Below are 15,640 nucleotides of genomic sequence, written 5' to 3' on the forward strand. Positions count from 1 at the left end.
CAGAGACACAACATAACACCCCAAATCCCAGAAAAAGTGATTTTTTCATAATATGGGCACTTTAACATAAATCCAACATATTATTAGCAAGTATAAATCCCCACTGATGATCGGCTTACTGGCCTATAGGTAAGGTAGTAACTAAGGCCATCCATAGATACAGTTCATCCCAAAAGATTCGCTGTGTCACATATATACATACGTATGTGTGTAACATTAAACATGATTTATAAAATCATGCAAACAATAATTGGGCTATTTTAATAGCTTAATATTCTATGCAACAAAGTTATGAAGGCTTTAGGCCACCCTACAAGTTATTGTATACCCAGTTTAATATGCAACTTCATTATATTCAACTTATGTAATAGGGGGTCCCTGCTCAGTCTCTCTTTCAGTTAAGGGGTCTAAACAAATTAACATGACATATAACAACAGTGAAACATATGTGAACAAGAATCAAACTATATGAAAAAGAACAAATCTCTTTCTCTCTATAGTAGAGCTGCAAAGATTAATTCATTAATCGAAATTTGTAAGAAATGGCGATTTATGGATTATAACCAATATGTTTTTGTGGCCTAATGCCTTCTTTTGAGATTCAAGGTGCTGTAGATTACAAGAATATCACAAAAAAATAAATAAATAAATAAATCATGGTTACATTATGACACATTTTGGGACTGGATTTGGGGTTGGTATAACAACATTTTTGAGTAAAGAAAAAAACTTTGGAATCCTAAGACCCCTTTATTTATAGGTATTAAAAGACACTGCAACAAAAAGTAAAAACAAATTAAAAAAAACTACTCCATAAGGATAAGGACATTTTCCAACATTTTCTAACATTTTAGAGACCAAACAACTAATCCATTCATCCAGAAAATAATCCACACATTAATCGACAAAACAACCCCAAGTTGCAACCCAAACATTGTAAATCTCATATAATTATCTTTGCAATACATTGACTGAGGGGTGGTGAAAACATTCTGTTAAATATAAGGAAACTATGAACAATATTTTGGTATTATCTTGACCCATCTGTGCCAATTTCTAAATTCAAAATGAGGAGAACGAAAATCAAAAACAAACACAGACAAGCACATTACTTCTCAGATATGTTGGGGTTTTCTTTGTTTGTATTTAACAACTGCAACGATTGTGACAGGAATTTCCGAATCTCTTTAGACTGCACGCCATAAATAATGGGGTTAAGGCAGCCGGGGATGATATGAAACAAAATAGCGGACAGTTTTCTGTAGTCTGAATACTGAGGGAAGCGATGCAAGATAATGATCAGCATTCCACTTGACAACATAATTAGATATGCAAAGAGATGAGTGCTGCAGGTCTTCAAGGCTTTACTGTTCAGAGACTTGTTGGTACTCATCAGACAGACTACTGTAATCTTAGTATAGGTGAGAACCGTGCTGCCTATTGAACCTGTGAACAGAACTACGGTGAAAGCGAGGCCATAGGCATTATTAATAGACACATTCTCACAGGAGAGTTTAAACAGTGAGGCATTGTCACAGTAAGGATTTGTGATCAGAGTCCTGCATCGGTTCAGACGTATGGTCAGACCGAGCAGAATCCCGACCAACACAAAGGCCACTCCCCAGGCAGAAACTGTCAGCTTGATCACCATTTTGTTGGTCATTATGGCAGCATAGCGCAGGGGATTGCAGATGGCCACATATCTGTCAAAGGCCATAATCATGAGCACTGTGTGGCAAGTGGTGGCATATATGTGTGAGGTAAAAGCTTGGATCACACATTCATAATAACTGATGATGTGCACAGATGAAGACTGCAAGATATCTGAAAGCAAACGGGGCAACATGATAGAATTTCCAATAATGTCATTAACCGGCAGGTTGCAGAAAAGCAGATACATGGGCTGGTGAAGACTTTTGTCAATGAAAACCACGACTACAATGCCAACATTTGCAAATATAATTATTAGGTAGGAGAAAAAGAAGAAGAGAAAGACAGGGTACACAGAAACTTCTGTAACCTTTAACCCCTCCACTTGGAGGGTACAGCTGTTGTAGGTGTAGTTTTCCATCAACCTGAAACAAAAGACACAAAAGAGAATGCTGATTTATCACATAAGTCATAAGATCTTTCAATACAACATCTGTGAATGTAAACCGAGGAAAGATTTGAAATAGTTAAGTGATTAGATAATTAAAAGCATTTAAATGTTATCTTTAATTTCTCCTGCAGTCATCAAACACTCACTAGCCAACCTTCGGCCAGAAGTTCACAACCTGTCTCAGTTTTATAACAGATGTAGAGAAGGGTGACGTAACATCAAGTCGTCAGGCTGGTAGCCATAGGCAACACTGCTGAACTAATGGATGGAGATTGGCAGTGTTGGTTGTCTTTGTTTTTTTCACAGTGAAGCACAAACACCCTTTACCTATTTTTTCTTGGCAGAAAAAGTATATAAAAAGCCTTGGTATAGTATATTATGTTAATATTATGTCAGAAAACAGGAAAATTCAAGGAACATGGATAGGCACTCGTGGCCAAACTGGGGGACATTAAGGAGCGCCATGAAACATAACATCTCTCATGGTAACATCCATAACTAAATTGTGTCATGAAGGGGCTAATGGGGCTCACAAACCTCTTTCAAACACCAGATATCCTTTACTCTCTCCACTCAAAATTGCTCAGCGTACTGGCGTCCCTTCACTTTTCGTGCGACTTTGGTCCATTGATCTTGATTTTGAAGATGCATTAAAGGCTGTTGTTGACCAACTCTCTTGGTAGTCAAAGACAAGACCAGGTGCTGGGTTGTTCTTCTGAAAATATCTGACTCCTTTGTGTCCTTTAACCAAATGCCCAGAAAGTATTTTACATGCCCCAAACACTTGTGACCCATCCTGAATTGTTGGTGTTTCGCATGCTAGATTAGAGCTGGATCATGAGTGGACTGAACTAAATGCAGGTAGGTGGGTGGTGATGGCGCAGTGGATAAGACACATGCCTTTGGTGTGGGAGACCTGGGTTCAAATCCTACTGTGATACATCAACCAATGTGTCCCTGAGCAAGACACTTTAACTTCTAGTTGCTCCAGAGGCATGCGACTTCTGACTTATAAAGCAATTGTAAGTCACTATGGATAAAAGCATCAGCTAAATGACATGTAATGTAACATGCATGGACCTGACATCCCTATTTGCCCATTCCAAGAACCACCTCCATTTAGCCAACTCTGGAAGAAAGTTCTAATTCTGTAAGCTCGCATTCAGCTGTTTAATTGTTTCCATGCAACTTTGTCTTTTCCTTGATTAGTGCAAATGTATTGGAGTACTTTACGTATGTGGTGATGGGTGAAGGGAACCTGAAACCATTTGTCTGATACAGCATCCTTCTTGAATAGCTCAAGCTGTTCTCATGAAGCAAGTACGAAAAGTAATGCACTGTAATTCTTCTGTATTCCACATAGATATTACTGCATGCACCACAATGAGTGATGAATGAACACAAGACTTTCATCAAGAAAACAGGTGTTCGTGTCCAGGGAGTATTACGAAAGGGGACAGATGTTTTAAGCCAAACCACAATCCTTTATCTTAAGTAGTTGTTTTGTTGTGTAAACTTCACTGTCGTCGCCGCAGGACGGTCACCTGTTGTCGGCTAAACTAAACGGTAACGGCCCCTGAAAGGATCATAACCTCATGGTGCTCTGCGCCCAGGTCACAGTCACCTTTTCTCTGCTAAATTTAACTGTAAACACCAAAAAACTTAACTGTCGTGTGACAGCGGTCGCTGTAATTTTGTATGATATCAAATGAATAATTGTGCATACATTTTTCGTACAATATACAAACCCATTCATGAGAATGTATAGGTTAAATGGCTACAATGCAGAGACAGAGCCTTGGGCTACATCCAAACTACTACGTTTTCATTTTTAAGCGCCGTTTTGAGACAAAAACAACCTCTTGTCAATGCAAGCGTTTTAGCTCCAGTAGCAGAACTAATCTCCGTCCATATTAACAGATCTGACAACACATATCACATGACCATTCACATACACTGGGCATGTGCAGGCCGGTGTTAACAGGAAGCAGATTGTTTTGATGTTAATCTGCGGTCAAAAAATCATGAATGGATGAAAAGGTCTCCGTTTGTCCAGACTACAAAGCAACCCCAGAGTTTTCAAATCAAAACAGGGGCAGCATTGTTTCTAAATGTCTCCATTTAAGGGGTTCGGAAACACCGGAGTAGTGTAGACGCAAAAGATATTAGTTTTTAAAAGAAAATGTAGTAGTGTAGATGTAGCCTCAGGGGGTTTAGTCAGTCAGAGGACTGTGGGTGAGGTTAAAGGTCCAATGTGTAGGATTTTCTCTCATCTAGCGTTTAGATCATATATCGCAATCAACTCTCTCGCATCACGCAGTTCAGAATCAGAATCAGAATCAGAAAGGGCTTTATTGCCAAGTACGTTGCACATACGAGGAATTTGTCATGGTGTTGTTGGAGCATGTCACACATACAAATATAAGAAGGATAAAAAGATATAAACAATATAAGTATAAACATATACACACAGTACGTATTAATAACGATAAAATAAATTTAAATAAATAGTAAAATAAGTTAAACAGTAGTGAAAAGGGACGCTACAGCAGAGTAGGTACAGTGGCATGAGGAGCCAGAGGTGGGGTGTGGAGAGAGTCAGGATGGATTCCGAGCCTTGTTTAGAAGGCTAGTGGTGGAGGGGAAAAAACTGTTTATGTGGCGTGAGGTTTTGGTCCTAATGGACCTCATCCTCCTGCCAGAGGGGAGTGGCTCAAAGAGCTTGTGTCCGGGGTGGGAGGGGTCAGCCACAATCTTTCCAGCACGCTTCAGAGTCCTGGTGGCGTATAGGTCCTGGAGCGGCGGCAGATTGCAGCCAATCACCTTCTCAGCTGACCGAATGACACGCTGCAGCCTGCCCTTGTCCTTGGCAGTGGCAGCAGCGTACCAGATGGTGATGGAGGATGTGAGGATGGACTCAATGATGGCTGTGTAAAAGTGCACCATCATTGTCTTTGGCAGGTTGAATTTCTTCAGCTGCCGCAGGAAGTACATGCTCTGTTGTGCTTTCTTGACGAGGGAGCTGATGTTCAGCTCCCACTTGAGGTCCTGGGAGATGGTAGGTCCCAGGAAGCGGAAAGACTCCACAGTGTCAATTGTGGAGCCACAGAGGGTGATGGGGGCAGGTGAGGCTGGGTTCTTTCTGAAGTCCACAACCATCTCCACTGTCTTTAGAGCGTTGAGCTCTAGATTGTTTTGCTTGCACCAGGTCACCAGGTGGTCAGCCTCCCACCTGTAGGCGGACTCGTCTCCATCAGAGAGGGGACCTTTAAGGAGGGCATTGGTGGGGGGGCCCAGGACCCTGCTGAGGTGGGCGAGGTGGAGGTGATGCACAGTGGCTGTAGCTGTAGGGAGGTGTCGTGGGGGATGGTGTCAGGACTGTCCTTTTGTCTTTCAAATCGACAGTAGAACTCGTTCAGGTCATTGGCTAGGTGTCGGTCATTGAAGGAGTGGGGGGTTTTAGGCTTGAAGTTGGTGATCTGCCTAAGTCCTTTCCAGACAGTCGCAGAGTCATTAGCTGAGAACTGGCGTTGGAGCTTCTCAGAGTACCGATGTTTAGCCTCCTTCACTGCCTTGCTAAATTTGTACTTTGACTCTTTAAATCTGTCTTTGTCCCCACTCCTGAACGCCTCTTCCTTAGCCAGCCTTAACCTTCTGAGTTTGGCTGTGAACCAGGGTTTGTCATTGTTGTAACTCACCCTGGTGCTTGATGGAACACAGCAGTCCTCACAGAAGCTGATGTATGACGTCACAGCCTCTGTGTACTCATCCAGACTGTGGGTAGCAGTCCTGAACACATCCCAGTCAGTACAATCCAAACACGACTGGAGATCCTCCACAGCTACACTGGTCCACTTCCTTGATGTCCTCGCTACAGGTTTGCAGAGCTTTAGTTTCTGCCTGTAGGCGGGGATCAGGTGGACCATGACGTGGTCAGAGTGCCCCAGTGCAGCACGGGGGACGGCGTGATAAGCATCCCTGACTGTGGTGTAACAGTGATCCAGAATGTTCTCCTCTCTGGTCGGGCATTTAATATGTTGACTATATTTAGGGAGTTCATGAGTGAGGTTCCCTTTATTAAAGTCACCAAGGACAATAACTAGGGAGTCCGGGTTGGTCCGCTCCACACACAGTATCTGGTCGGCAAGCATGCGCTGCGCGTCCTGCACGTTGGCCTGCGGTGAGATGTAAACACCGACCAGAATGAATGAATGGAACTCACGGGGTGAATAAAGAGGCTTACAGTTTATGGTGAAATACTCCAGGTCAGGAGAACAATACTGCTGGATCACTGTCACGTCGTTGCACCAACCGCTGTTGATGTAGAAACAGATTCCTCCACCTTTAGTTTTGCCGGAGAGAGCCGTGTCTCTGTCCGCTCTGAAAAGCTGGAAGCCTGCCAGCTGGAAGCCTGCCAGCTGCAGCGCAGAGTCCGGTATTAATCCACAGAGCCACGTCTCCGTGAAGCACAAAACAGCAGATGAAGAAAAGTCCCTGTTTCCCCTCAACAGCAGTTGTAATTCCTCCACTTTGTTGGGCAGAGAGCGCACGTTAGAGAGGAATATTCCAGGTAACGGTGTGCGTGATCCTCGCTGGCGGAGACGCACCAGCGCACCGGCCCGTTTCCCTCTCCTCCGGCGTTTCTCTGCGTGAGCAAAGGTGAGCGCACCTTTGACCAGAATGTCCAAAATTTCCAGTGAAGGGAGAAGAAAAGTGGGAAATAAGTCTGATGGTGTTGTTGCCCTGAAGTTCACGAGCTCTTCACTTGTGAATGAGATACGGGTACCATCGCAAGAAACAGAATTAAAACACAAAACAAAACAAAACAGAGCGCTCCAACACACCGTGTCGCCATTCTGCGGCGCCATCTTGAGTTCAAAGTACGTATTACAGCTACGGTAGCCTTCACGCTTCAAAAAGCCGGTCTCTTGCTCTTTTCAATATCCTGACGTGTGGTCCTCCATGTTTCCTTCTTCAAATTTGCCGGGGCCGGGAAGCTACAATACCCATTAGCAGCATTAGCAGCACCTGTGAGTTTATCATGTGACAGCGAAAACACGAATGGCGGAGCAGTATGTCCTGTATGTCCCTTACCGGCTAACGTATTTCAAGATGGCGCATGAACATGGAGCGTCTACCCCAGTTCATGCAAATGTAAATGTAAAATTTCAAGCCAATAGGAATACTTGGAATTGATGGTGGTGGTAAATGTTTATGAAAAAGGACAAGTTTGTGACACATTACACAGTGGGCCTTCAAGCTTTGTTTTTATCTGGTAAAGAGAATGATTAAAAGTTTGCACATTTTTGTTCTCATGAGCCATCTCACAGAATGGAAACAGAAAACTGACTTGATTTGGATTAAAAGTCAAAAACAGACAAATGGATGTTGTCAAATGATTGTTGTTTTAGTGTGGTTTGAGCCATGAGGACTTCCCTACTGAGTAATGTCATGCAAATATGACCTCACTGTTTCACCACCAGTGTTTGTTTGCTGTTGTTGTGGTGACAATTTCTTAATGAGTACCATAAGCAGAAGGAACTCTGCAGGGAAGCTTCAGCTAACCCCCGACCTCCCAATGCAACAACAGCTGAACTTTATCAACAAGCTTCTTTGTGAAGGAAAGTTTTTCTGTTCACACACAAGAGATGACATGAGATCACCAGGTGGCTTTGGTCACCCCCAGAAGGGTTTAACGTTAACATTCGCAAGATCAAACTTTTTTATTTTGAAGAAGTCTGATTTTATAGAAGTCTATGAGAAAATGAACCTACTTCTCACTTGATTGAGTTTATGATCTCAATCGCTAGTTTCAAGTCTTCTTCAACAAAGCATGATGTTCATTTAGTAAATGATGCTCCCATTTATTTTAAAACAGACAATAAAGCAGAGGATGCTTTAGGACCTGTCAGTCAGGACAGAGGCTTAGCAATGCTAACCATGCTAACACTGAGGACATTAAAATAGACCTCAACTTGTTTTTGGGTGTTGTCCGTGTTTTCATTTTAAACTTTGACCCTCTCACTGTGAGTTATTTGGAAACATTGGTTAGCCTAAAGCTAGCTAGCTTGTGCTCCTACCATACATCTCTCCAGTACCCGGAGGTCTGCGTTTACTCACCAGTAAACCTATGCTGGATGACTTGCTTCAGAAGGGTTGAACATCTGCAACTTTCCCTCTTTAGCGTTTAGCTTAACGCAGCACCACTGAAACCATAAACAACACTGGCTTATTCCAGTCGTCCTCCCCAGCTTCACCCTTTTGTCCAACTGGACAGATAGTCACATTTGGCTCCAAAAATCCAAGATGGTGACAACCAAAATGCAAACTTGAAGCTTCAAAACCGTACCTGCCAACACTCCCGATTTACGCGGGAGTTTCCTTACTTTTAAAGGTGCACTATGAGTTCCTGCATGGTTTCAGCACGATTTCATTTTTGTCTCAAATCGTAGGCATCTCTCCTTGATCCGCTAGCTGCCTGCCCCCTGAACACACCATGAAAAACCGTGTTGTCTCGGGACAACAGAAGTGACCATGCAGTAACTCATAGTGCACCTTTAACTCCTGCCATGCTCCCGATTGCTAATTTGTCTCGCTAATCTCCAGATTTCATAGTAATATGATTCAGATGGATGTTTTAATGGTTTCTGTGATACGTCCAGACTGTAGGATATGTTGTGGTACTACCTAGCAGCCCAACCCAAACAACTGCCTGGCTTACCGTGCATCACTCGTCAAGTTCAATCTTAAGCTCATGTTCGAGTCAGTCAACTTAACTGAAAATGGATAAAACAGCTCTTAAAGAAAAAGAATAATGCATCAAAATGTCTGTCCTCTTAGTGCGAGCCCTTCCAGCAACTAGCCACGTCGGCAAACACAATGCGTTTTGTAAAGTATGTCAGGGAAACTTTAGGGACAATACAGGGGGTTTGGTGGGGGGGAGCATGCCTATGTTCCCACAGCCCTAAGTTCCCACAGTTCTAAGATTTTTTTCAAAATTAGGCCTTATGTTCCCACATTTCCTTTTTCATTAATTTGTATCAGATTGTATCCCCCTTTCTCCCAATTTGGTAGCCAATTACACCCAACCTATTATCTAGTAGCAATGGACTACAGATGGAATGTAATCCTAACCCAAACATAGGGCCTAATTTTAAGAAAAATCTTAGAAATGTGGGAACATAGAACTGCGGGAACATAGGGGGGGGAGACGTTAGCAAACATACTAATTATAACAAACCATTACCCCAGAAAATCTTTCTTTTTTTACAGCACAATGTTGGCATGTATGCAAAACAGCAGTCCACAAACCAATGGGTGACGTCACTACTGCTAAGTTCATTATTTTTAAAGTCTTTGGTGCAAACACAAAGGTATGGAGTGCAGGGAGGGGTGTGGGGTCAGTAAAGGAACCAGCTGCAAAGTTTTGTCCCGAGGCTCCCAAATAGGTTAATACAGTACTTAAAAAAACTGACTAAACAAAACCTTCAGCCTCCCAGTAAGAAACTTTAAAGTGTTAAGCAGCTGTAGATCGTCAGTTTGATCCCAGGAAGTGACCCCGGCCCCAACTGAGGAGTTAAATAAACATCCATTAATCCAGCCTAGCATCCCCAGGAAGTACGCTCATATTGGACAATGGTTTTAAAAACACAACTCTGTCCACAAACAAAATGTTTTTGAAACTTTTTATTCATGAATATTTTTCACATGATTCACATTATACAAACGGTGGAAAAAAAACTATACAGGGCAACAATCCTAAACAGCAAACACATCATGGCATATTCGCCCATCTCAAAGGTAAATAATTGCTCATGATGCATGGTTTATGAGAAATCTGTCTGACTTGCTAAACAACTGAAAAGAATGAAATGCCCAAACTCTGCTAATACGCCCATACATTTATTGTGTGGCTCGAGCATATACATAGGGCACAGACATGGTCAATGGATCATGCATCAGCTGAACTCATTTTAAACTAATTATCAAGGCCTACCACCTTTACCATAGTCACCGCATAAAGCCATTAGTGATGAAATTACATATACATAATATGCACACAGACAATGAAAAAATGAAAAAAAGGGCCAAACTACCTAACTTATAAAATAACATTATTTGCTACACTATCCCACTGGCTAAACAAACAGACCATTTGTCACCCAACGCTTTTTGAAGTTGTATGAAGTAAGTAATCTTTTCTAAAATAATAACTCATTGGTGAAATCCGATTAATTTGTTTATGTTTGTGTTTTGTCTTTTTATGTAGTTTTGTTTTTCTTTTCTTTGTTTACAACATACTCTTGATTGTGATAAATAAAAAAATCAAATCAAATTAAAGTGTTTAACAATATTAACAAAGAGTCCAACAGTAGGGACATTTTTCTAAAGGGCAGGCATCATCTTTTCTTAATTTGTCAGGAAAATAACCAAGATAGAGAGATTTAAAAGTTGTAGTGAAATTGAAATCGATGTATTTTTTAAATAATTAATGCCACTTCCTTGCAGAAAGTCTGAATAGGTGGACAAGACCAAAAAATCTCGACCGACCAAAGTCCCTCCAACAACTTAGCTAGGTACGTACAGTTTATTTCAGGGCTTCTCAAAGTGCGGACCAAGGTCCGCATCTGGACCGAACGGCAAATCAATCCGGACTCAAACCATTCATCATGCTATGGATATAAGACGTAAAAATGAAGAGAAACATTTTTTAAAGGCGCTGACACACCAACCTGATTATCGGCCGTCAGACAGCGAGGTCATTGACTCGAGTCTGTTTGGTGTGTTCCGTGCTGCCGAAGGTCGGCCGTCCGGTTGGTGTGTCAGAGCCTTAAGGATCATTTCCTAATCTTTTGTGCCTCTTCAATTAGGCCACAAGTATGCTGCAAACCTAGATAATCTTTAATGCTGAGATGTACACTGTTATTGAAAGCTTTACAAGCAGGTAAAACAGATTTTTAAAGTGTTCTACAGTTAAGTTAATTATCAGGAATACAATGACCTAAAGAAGTTAACCCCCTCTCATTTTCTGACTTGGACATAGGTTAAATGCTTGATGATGCTTGCACGTAATTCTTTACTGACCAATCCATAGATAATGGGGTTAATGACTGGTGGGATGATGGTGAAAAGGATGCTGAAGAACTTCTTGATATCTTGCGAGATGGAAGGGAACCTTTGACTCACAATTACGACGAGTGAAGATATTTCGTAGAGCACATACACAACAAGGTGCGATGCGCACGTCTGAAAGGCCTTACTTCGGATGGTGCTGTCAGCTCTGCCTCGTTTTACAGAAGCATGCAGGATTCTGAAGTAGGAAAAAGCAATGACGAGGAAGATGCTTGTACTCACAAACCAGGTCATGGAGAGACCTAGAGAAACATAAGGAGGATCATTTAAACCATCATTAGGTAACATTTAAACATTCCACCTCAGTCTATCATAAATCTGTCACATTTTGCCCTTCAGTGCTGAATATGCTGAACCCCTGCTGATAAGGGCTATGGATAAGGGACAATATTCAACAACATGTTGTATGTATGTTGCTTTATTTTAGTCTCACATTCCCAGACCTTGCATTTCTTTAAACCAATCACAATTGTCTTGACGGTGGCTCTGCAAAATAGTCTCTGTTAGGGACTTGTTTTGATAAAAACATCCCAGTTAAATAGTAAATGTCGTAAACATACTTTTTGTAAATCTTTACAATCATTCACAGAAAAAACTAAGCAGACCTGCCTTCTTGCATAATTCAAATTTTCATCAAAACTTGACATTTTTAACGTTTAACTTGCAGTGATTTTGACACAGAGATAGTAGTAAGGGAGAAGCAAAGCACATTGCCAGGATAAGCCTGGCAAGCCAGACAAATGTTTGGCTTGTCAGGCTTATCCTGGCAATGTACTTAATTATAAACAAATGCACTAACCATAAATGTTGTTTATAGGGGTGGGACTGCAGGCCAGGCCTAGGATACCACGGTTGCTGCAGTAGATGTGTTGGATGATATTGCCACACAGCGGGGTATCCACGTGCCAGGCGAAGAGCACACCAATAAACAGCAGAGCAACCAACCAGGCCAGGGTGCAGCAGGAGTGCAGCCGAGCTGATGTCATGATGGTGTGATACCTGAGTGGTTCACACACAGCAATATACCTGCAGAGGGAGAGCACTGTTACAGATGTAAAACCATCCTTAACTTTATTCCAGTTAAAGATATATGTTTACAAGATCTTAGCATCTCAATATGTTTGCATCTGATTCTGTATGCACTAGAATATCCTGATGTTGCTCTTTTTTAGGCTTTGCTCACATCCAAACACATAAACGCAATTATTCTTCATGGTTGCAGTCAAGTCCACAAAAAGTTGGCCAGGCTGCTGGAGGATAATTTTACATGGCAAATCTACTATTTTGTGAATTTTGTGCAAAGGTTAATAAACATTAAGACAGTATTTAGGACAAAAGATTCAACTTATGAATGAAAATATTTAAGAGTCTAGAAGGGAATTTTTTTAAGAAACTAAGACCTTTCTTACCCCAAGATACAGACTGGAAACTTTGTAGGAGAACAAGGGGGTGACATGCAGAAGGTTTTATTACCCATTAATAAAGAAATATTTAGCCCTAGTAACAAAACAACAGCACCAAAGAACATCAGCCTGACATAACAGTTAACAGCAGAAATCTGTAAAATGAGAACTTTGAAACACTAAAGAATTTTTTTAGATAAGTCATCTGAGTCAGTCTGTACCATCTGAGCATGACAGAAAAAGACTTGAATCTGTGATTAACTCTCTGGATGTGCAGATGAGTTTTATTACCTGTCATAGGCCATCACACCCAGAATAGTCTGCGCTGCGACGCCGTACGTGTGCACAGAGAAGGCCTGGGCGATAGCTGGGATGTAGGCGATTTTCTTCTGGCCCGTCAAGAAGTGTATCATGAGGCGAGGCAGCACCGCTGTGGCCCCCAACAGATCACAAACTACCAGGTTACAAACCATTACGAACATGGGTCTGTGCAGGTTCTTGTCAATGACAATGACGCACAGCACCACGCAATTCCCCAACAGCATGACCATGTAGTTAAGCAGAGCTAGGAAGAAGAAGAAGGCGCCATAGCCCGGTGGTACATAGAAGCCCTCCAGCTCGAACACGATAGGCTGTGTGAGAGGAGTTACCATTGTTACGTTCTCCATCCAGAACAGTGCAGTTCTGTAAAAGACAAGTTTATCAAAACCCTCCCAACAGGTAACTTTTCACGTATCAGAGATAGTGATAATAATTTTAGACTTTCAGTATAACAACATGTTACAGTAAAAGGTTGTAAAATAAACAAAAGAGGTCTTGGCCTCTGACATTTGTCTTTCTTTGTTATTAGATTAGATTAGATTAGATTAAACTTCATTGTCATTGCACAGTTAAGGACAACCAGTACAATGAAATGCAGTTTAACATGTAACCAGTGGTGCAAACATTAAAAGTTCTTTTTCTTTATAGCAGTGCTTAAAAAAGACATAAAACACAGAATGCAGTATGATCATGTTAGTCCATTATTAAAGTGCATTAGCAATAAAGTGCATACAGTTCTGAGAAATCAGACAGGCCATAGTCCATATCTATATAATAGTAGAGACAGAATGCAGTATGATCATATATAGTACATTGTTGAGGTAAATAAATCACACAGTATTACCTGCAGTAGAACACACAACTGACACTTAATGAACAGACGTCTCAGAGCGATAAAGATTTCATCAAACATTAAAACAAAAGAAATAAAGGTAATGTCTATTGATCACAACACTATGAAGGTTCTTGTGGAAAGCCTAAAGCTTCCTGTTCCACTCTCCTGTCTTCTCGTCAGAGCGCTGATGAGGCTCTGACTCGTTGAGGACAGTGTGTTTGCTTTTAATAATTTTCCTTTGGGTTCTACGTGTCCATCAGAAACATAAACACACCCTTCACTTCCTCTGCAGCTCAGGTCAGAAAGTGGCAATAAGACTGAACGTTTGGCTGTGATTTTAAAATGATTACTTTCTAGGAGTTATTTCAAACACATTGCTAACCATACATAAATCTGAATTTTACCACCTGAGTGAATATAAGGGTTGGTGTGACTATCTTTATAGTATTGACCTGAGGTCACTCTTCCTAAATCTACTTGTTGAGCTGCCTTCATAGATTTGTTTACAGAAAGCGATGCCAGGAAATGACGGCCGAGGACTTTGTGGTTCATGGTCGGCCCCTTAACCTGTAGACCATTTAGGGTGCCACCTAAAACATATTTTGCACACAAATGAACTGAAGTTTTCCTGTTATATTATCATGATAACAGTATTTTTAGGTCAGCCTTTAGTATTTAGCTACAACAGTTTTATGGTAGAGGATCATTACAAACTCTCTGGCATGAAACTCGGATGCACCATGCATTTTTTTATTATTTTGGCATTAGAAAAGATGCTTCACAATGTAGTTTGTCGTGAATTTATTCTCACTTGTGCACTGCCCATTGAAAACGTGCCTGTTCAGAACGGGCTGATTGCTTCGGCCTCCGGTATTGCTCATCCAAACAACTTCACACTCAACACTGTGCTTCCTTGGGTCCTGAGAAATCCACCTGCTCAACCAATGCTCGAATCTACGCATCATTTACTTACAGGTAGCTATTTGGGTACAAGCTATTCCCTGGAACCAAAGAGTTCATTCTGAAAGTTACATCGCTGATGCTTGGAAAGTTTGAGTTTGCTACAAAGAGAGCGAACTGTACCCAGCATGCCGTTCTGCAGTTTAGGAGTCCCCTCTCAGTATACTACATAGTGTGTAGCTGCAGCTAGTGAACATGTTTTTGTGACAGCTTACGAGGAACAGAACTTGTTTCTCTTCCTTTCCTCCTGACTCTCCATTCTCTTCATGTACGTTCATGATCATCTCTGCCTCAGTTTGTGTGTCCGGATTGAAACTTGTGTGGTTTACCTGTGTTATCATTATTAGGCTGTAATGAGTGTCCTGGAGGCCTCGGAGCTCCCAGGTGTCTAAGTGACCAGCAGGTTAATAGAATTAAAAGCTGCAGTGAGGCATTCAAGGGACTACGCACAGGGAGCCGCTCTCTCTGGAGATCGGTCTTCTCTCTTTACTCCCACACTCAGTCCATCTCATCATCTCCTGCAGAAGTGTTTGTTGTGTTAAGCCTCTGACACACCTACCCGATGGCCGACTGTCGGCAGAAAAGGCAGTCGGACTGATCAGTCGGCTCCCCGAGGTCCAAGAAGTGCCTCGGAACACACCGACGTGACGCCGACTTGAGCGTACGTTCTGTGTGTGCGCGTGCGCAAGATGCAATACATCTCCATAACAGCAGGCGGCGTTAATCTTTTCACAAATTAAAACCGGCAGCTGATTGGACGAACGCCACGTGGGTCTGGCTCCTCCCGGATTTTACAACCGAGCATAATGGCAGCTTCGTTCGGAATACGATCTCATATTTTACAAGGATAGTTCACCGAAGCGTGTTTCTGAAAACATCTTAAGCAAG

At 41.9% G+C, this 15,640-nt stretch overlaps 2 protein-coding genes across 2 annotated transcripts; both read right to left on the bottom strand.

Annotated features, from left to right (window-relative positions):
* Positions 1 to 1,108: 1,108 nt before the first annotated feature.
* LOC116060388 (olfactory receptor 52K1-like) lies at positions 1,109 to 2,074 on the bottom strand. Its single transcript, XM_031313919.1, has one exon. The coding sequence runs from the start codon at positions 2,069 to 2,071 to the stop codon at positions 1,109 to 1,111; it is 963 nt and encodes a 320-aa protein (XP_031169779.1). The 5' UTR covers positions 2,072 to 2,074.
* Positions 2,075 to 11,108: 9,034 nt separating this feature from the next.
* LOC116060389 (olfactory receptor 2K2-like) lies at positions 11,109 to 13,289 on the bottom strand. Its single transcript, XM_031313920.2, has 3 exons — positions 12,928 to 13,289; positions 12,033 to 12,259; positions 11,109 to 11,475 (listed from the first exon to the last, which is right to left on the bottom strand). Exons 1-3 carry the CDS (start codon positions 13,287 to 13,289, stop codon positions 11,123 to 11,125), a joined length of 942 nt encoding a protein of 313 aa, XP_031169780.2. The 3' UTR covers positions 11,109 to 11,122.
* Positions 13,290 to 15,640: the final 2,351 nt, after the last annotated feature.

Source organism: Sander lucioperca, chromosome 13 (assembly GCF_008315115.2).
Source record: "Sander lucioperca isolate FBNREF2018 chromosome 13, SLUC_FBN_1.2, whole genome shotgun sequence".
Lineage (NCBI taxonomy): Eukaryota > Metazoa > Chordata > Actinopteri > Perciformes > Percidae > Sander > Sander lucioperca.

Coding starts and splice junctions, on each gene's coding strand:
- LOC116060388 (XM_031313919.1), bottom strand. CDS start 2,071: ATGGAAAACTACACCTACAACAGCTGTACCCTCCAAGTGGAGGGGTTA.
- LOC116060389 (XM_031313920.2), bottom strand. CDS start 13,289: ATGGTAACTCCTCTCACACAGCCTATCGTGTTCGAGCTGGAGGGCTTC. Junction 12,260..12,927: donor GGTGTGATGGCCTATGACAG/GTAATAAAACTC, acceptor CTCCCTCTGCAG/GTATATTGCTGTGTGTGAAC. Junction 11,476..12,032: donor CCCTATAAACAACATTTATG/GTTAGTGCATTT, acceptor ATGTTTCTCTAG/GTCTCTCCATGACCTGGTTT.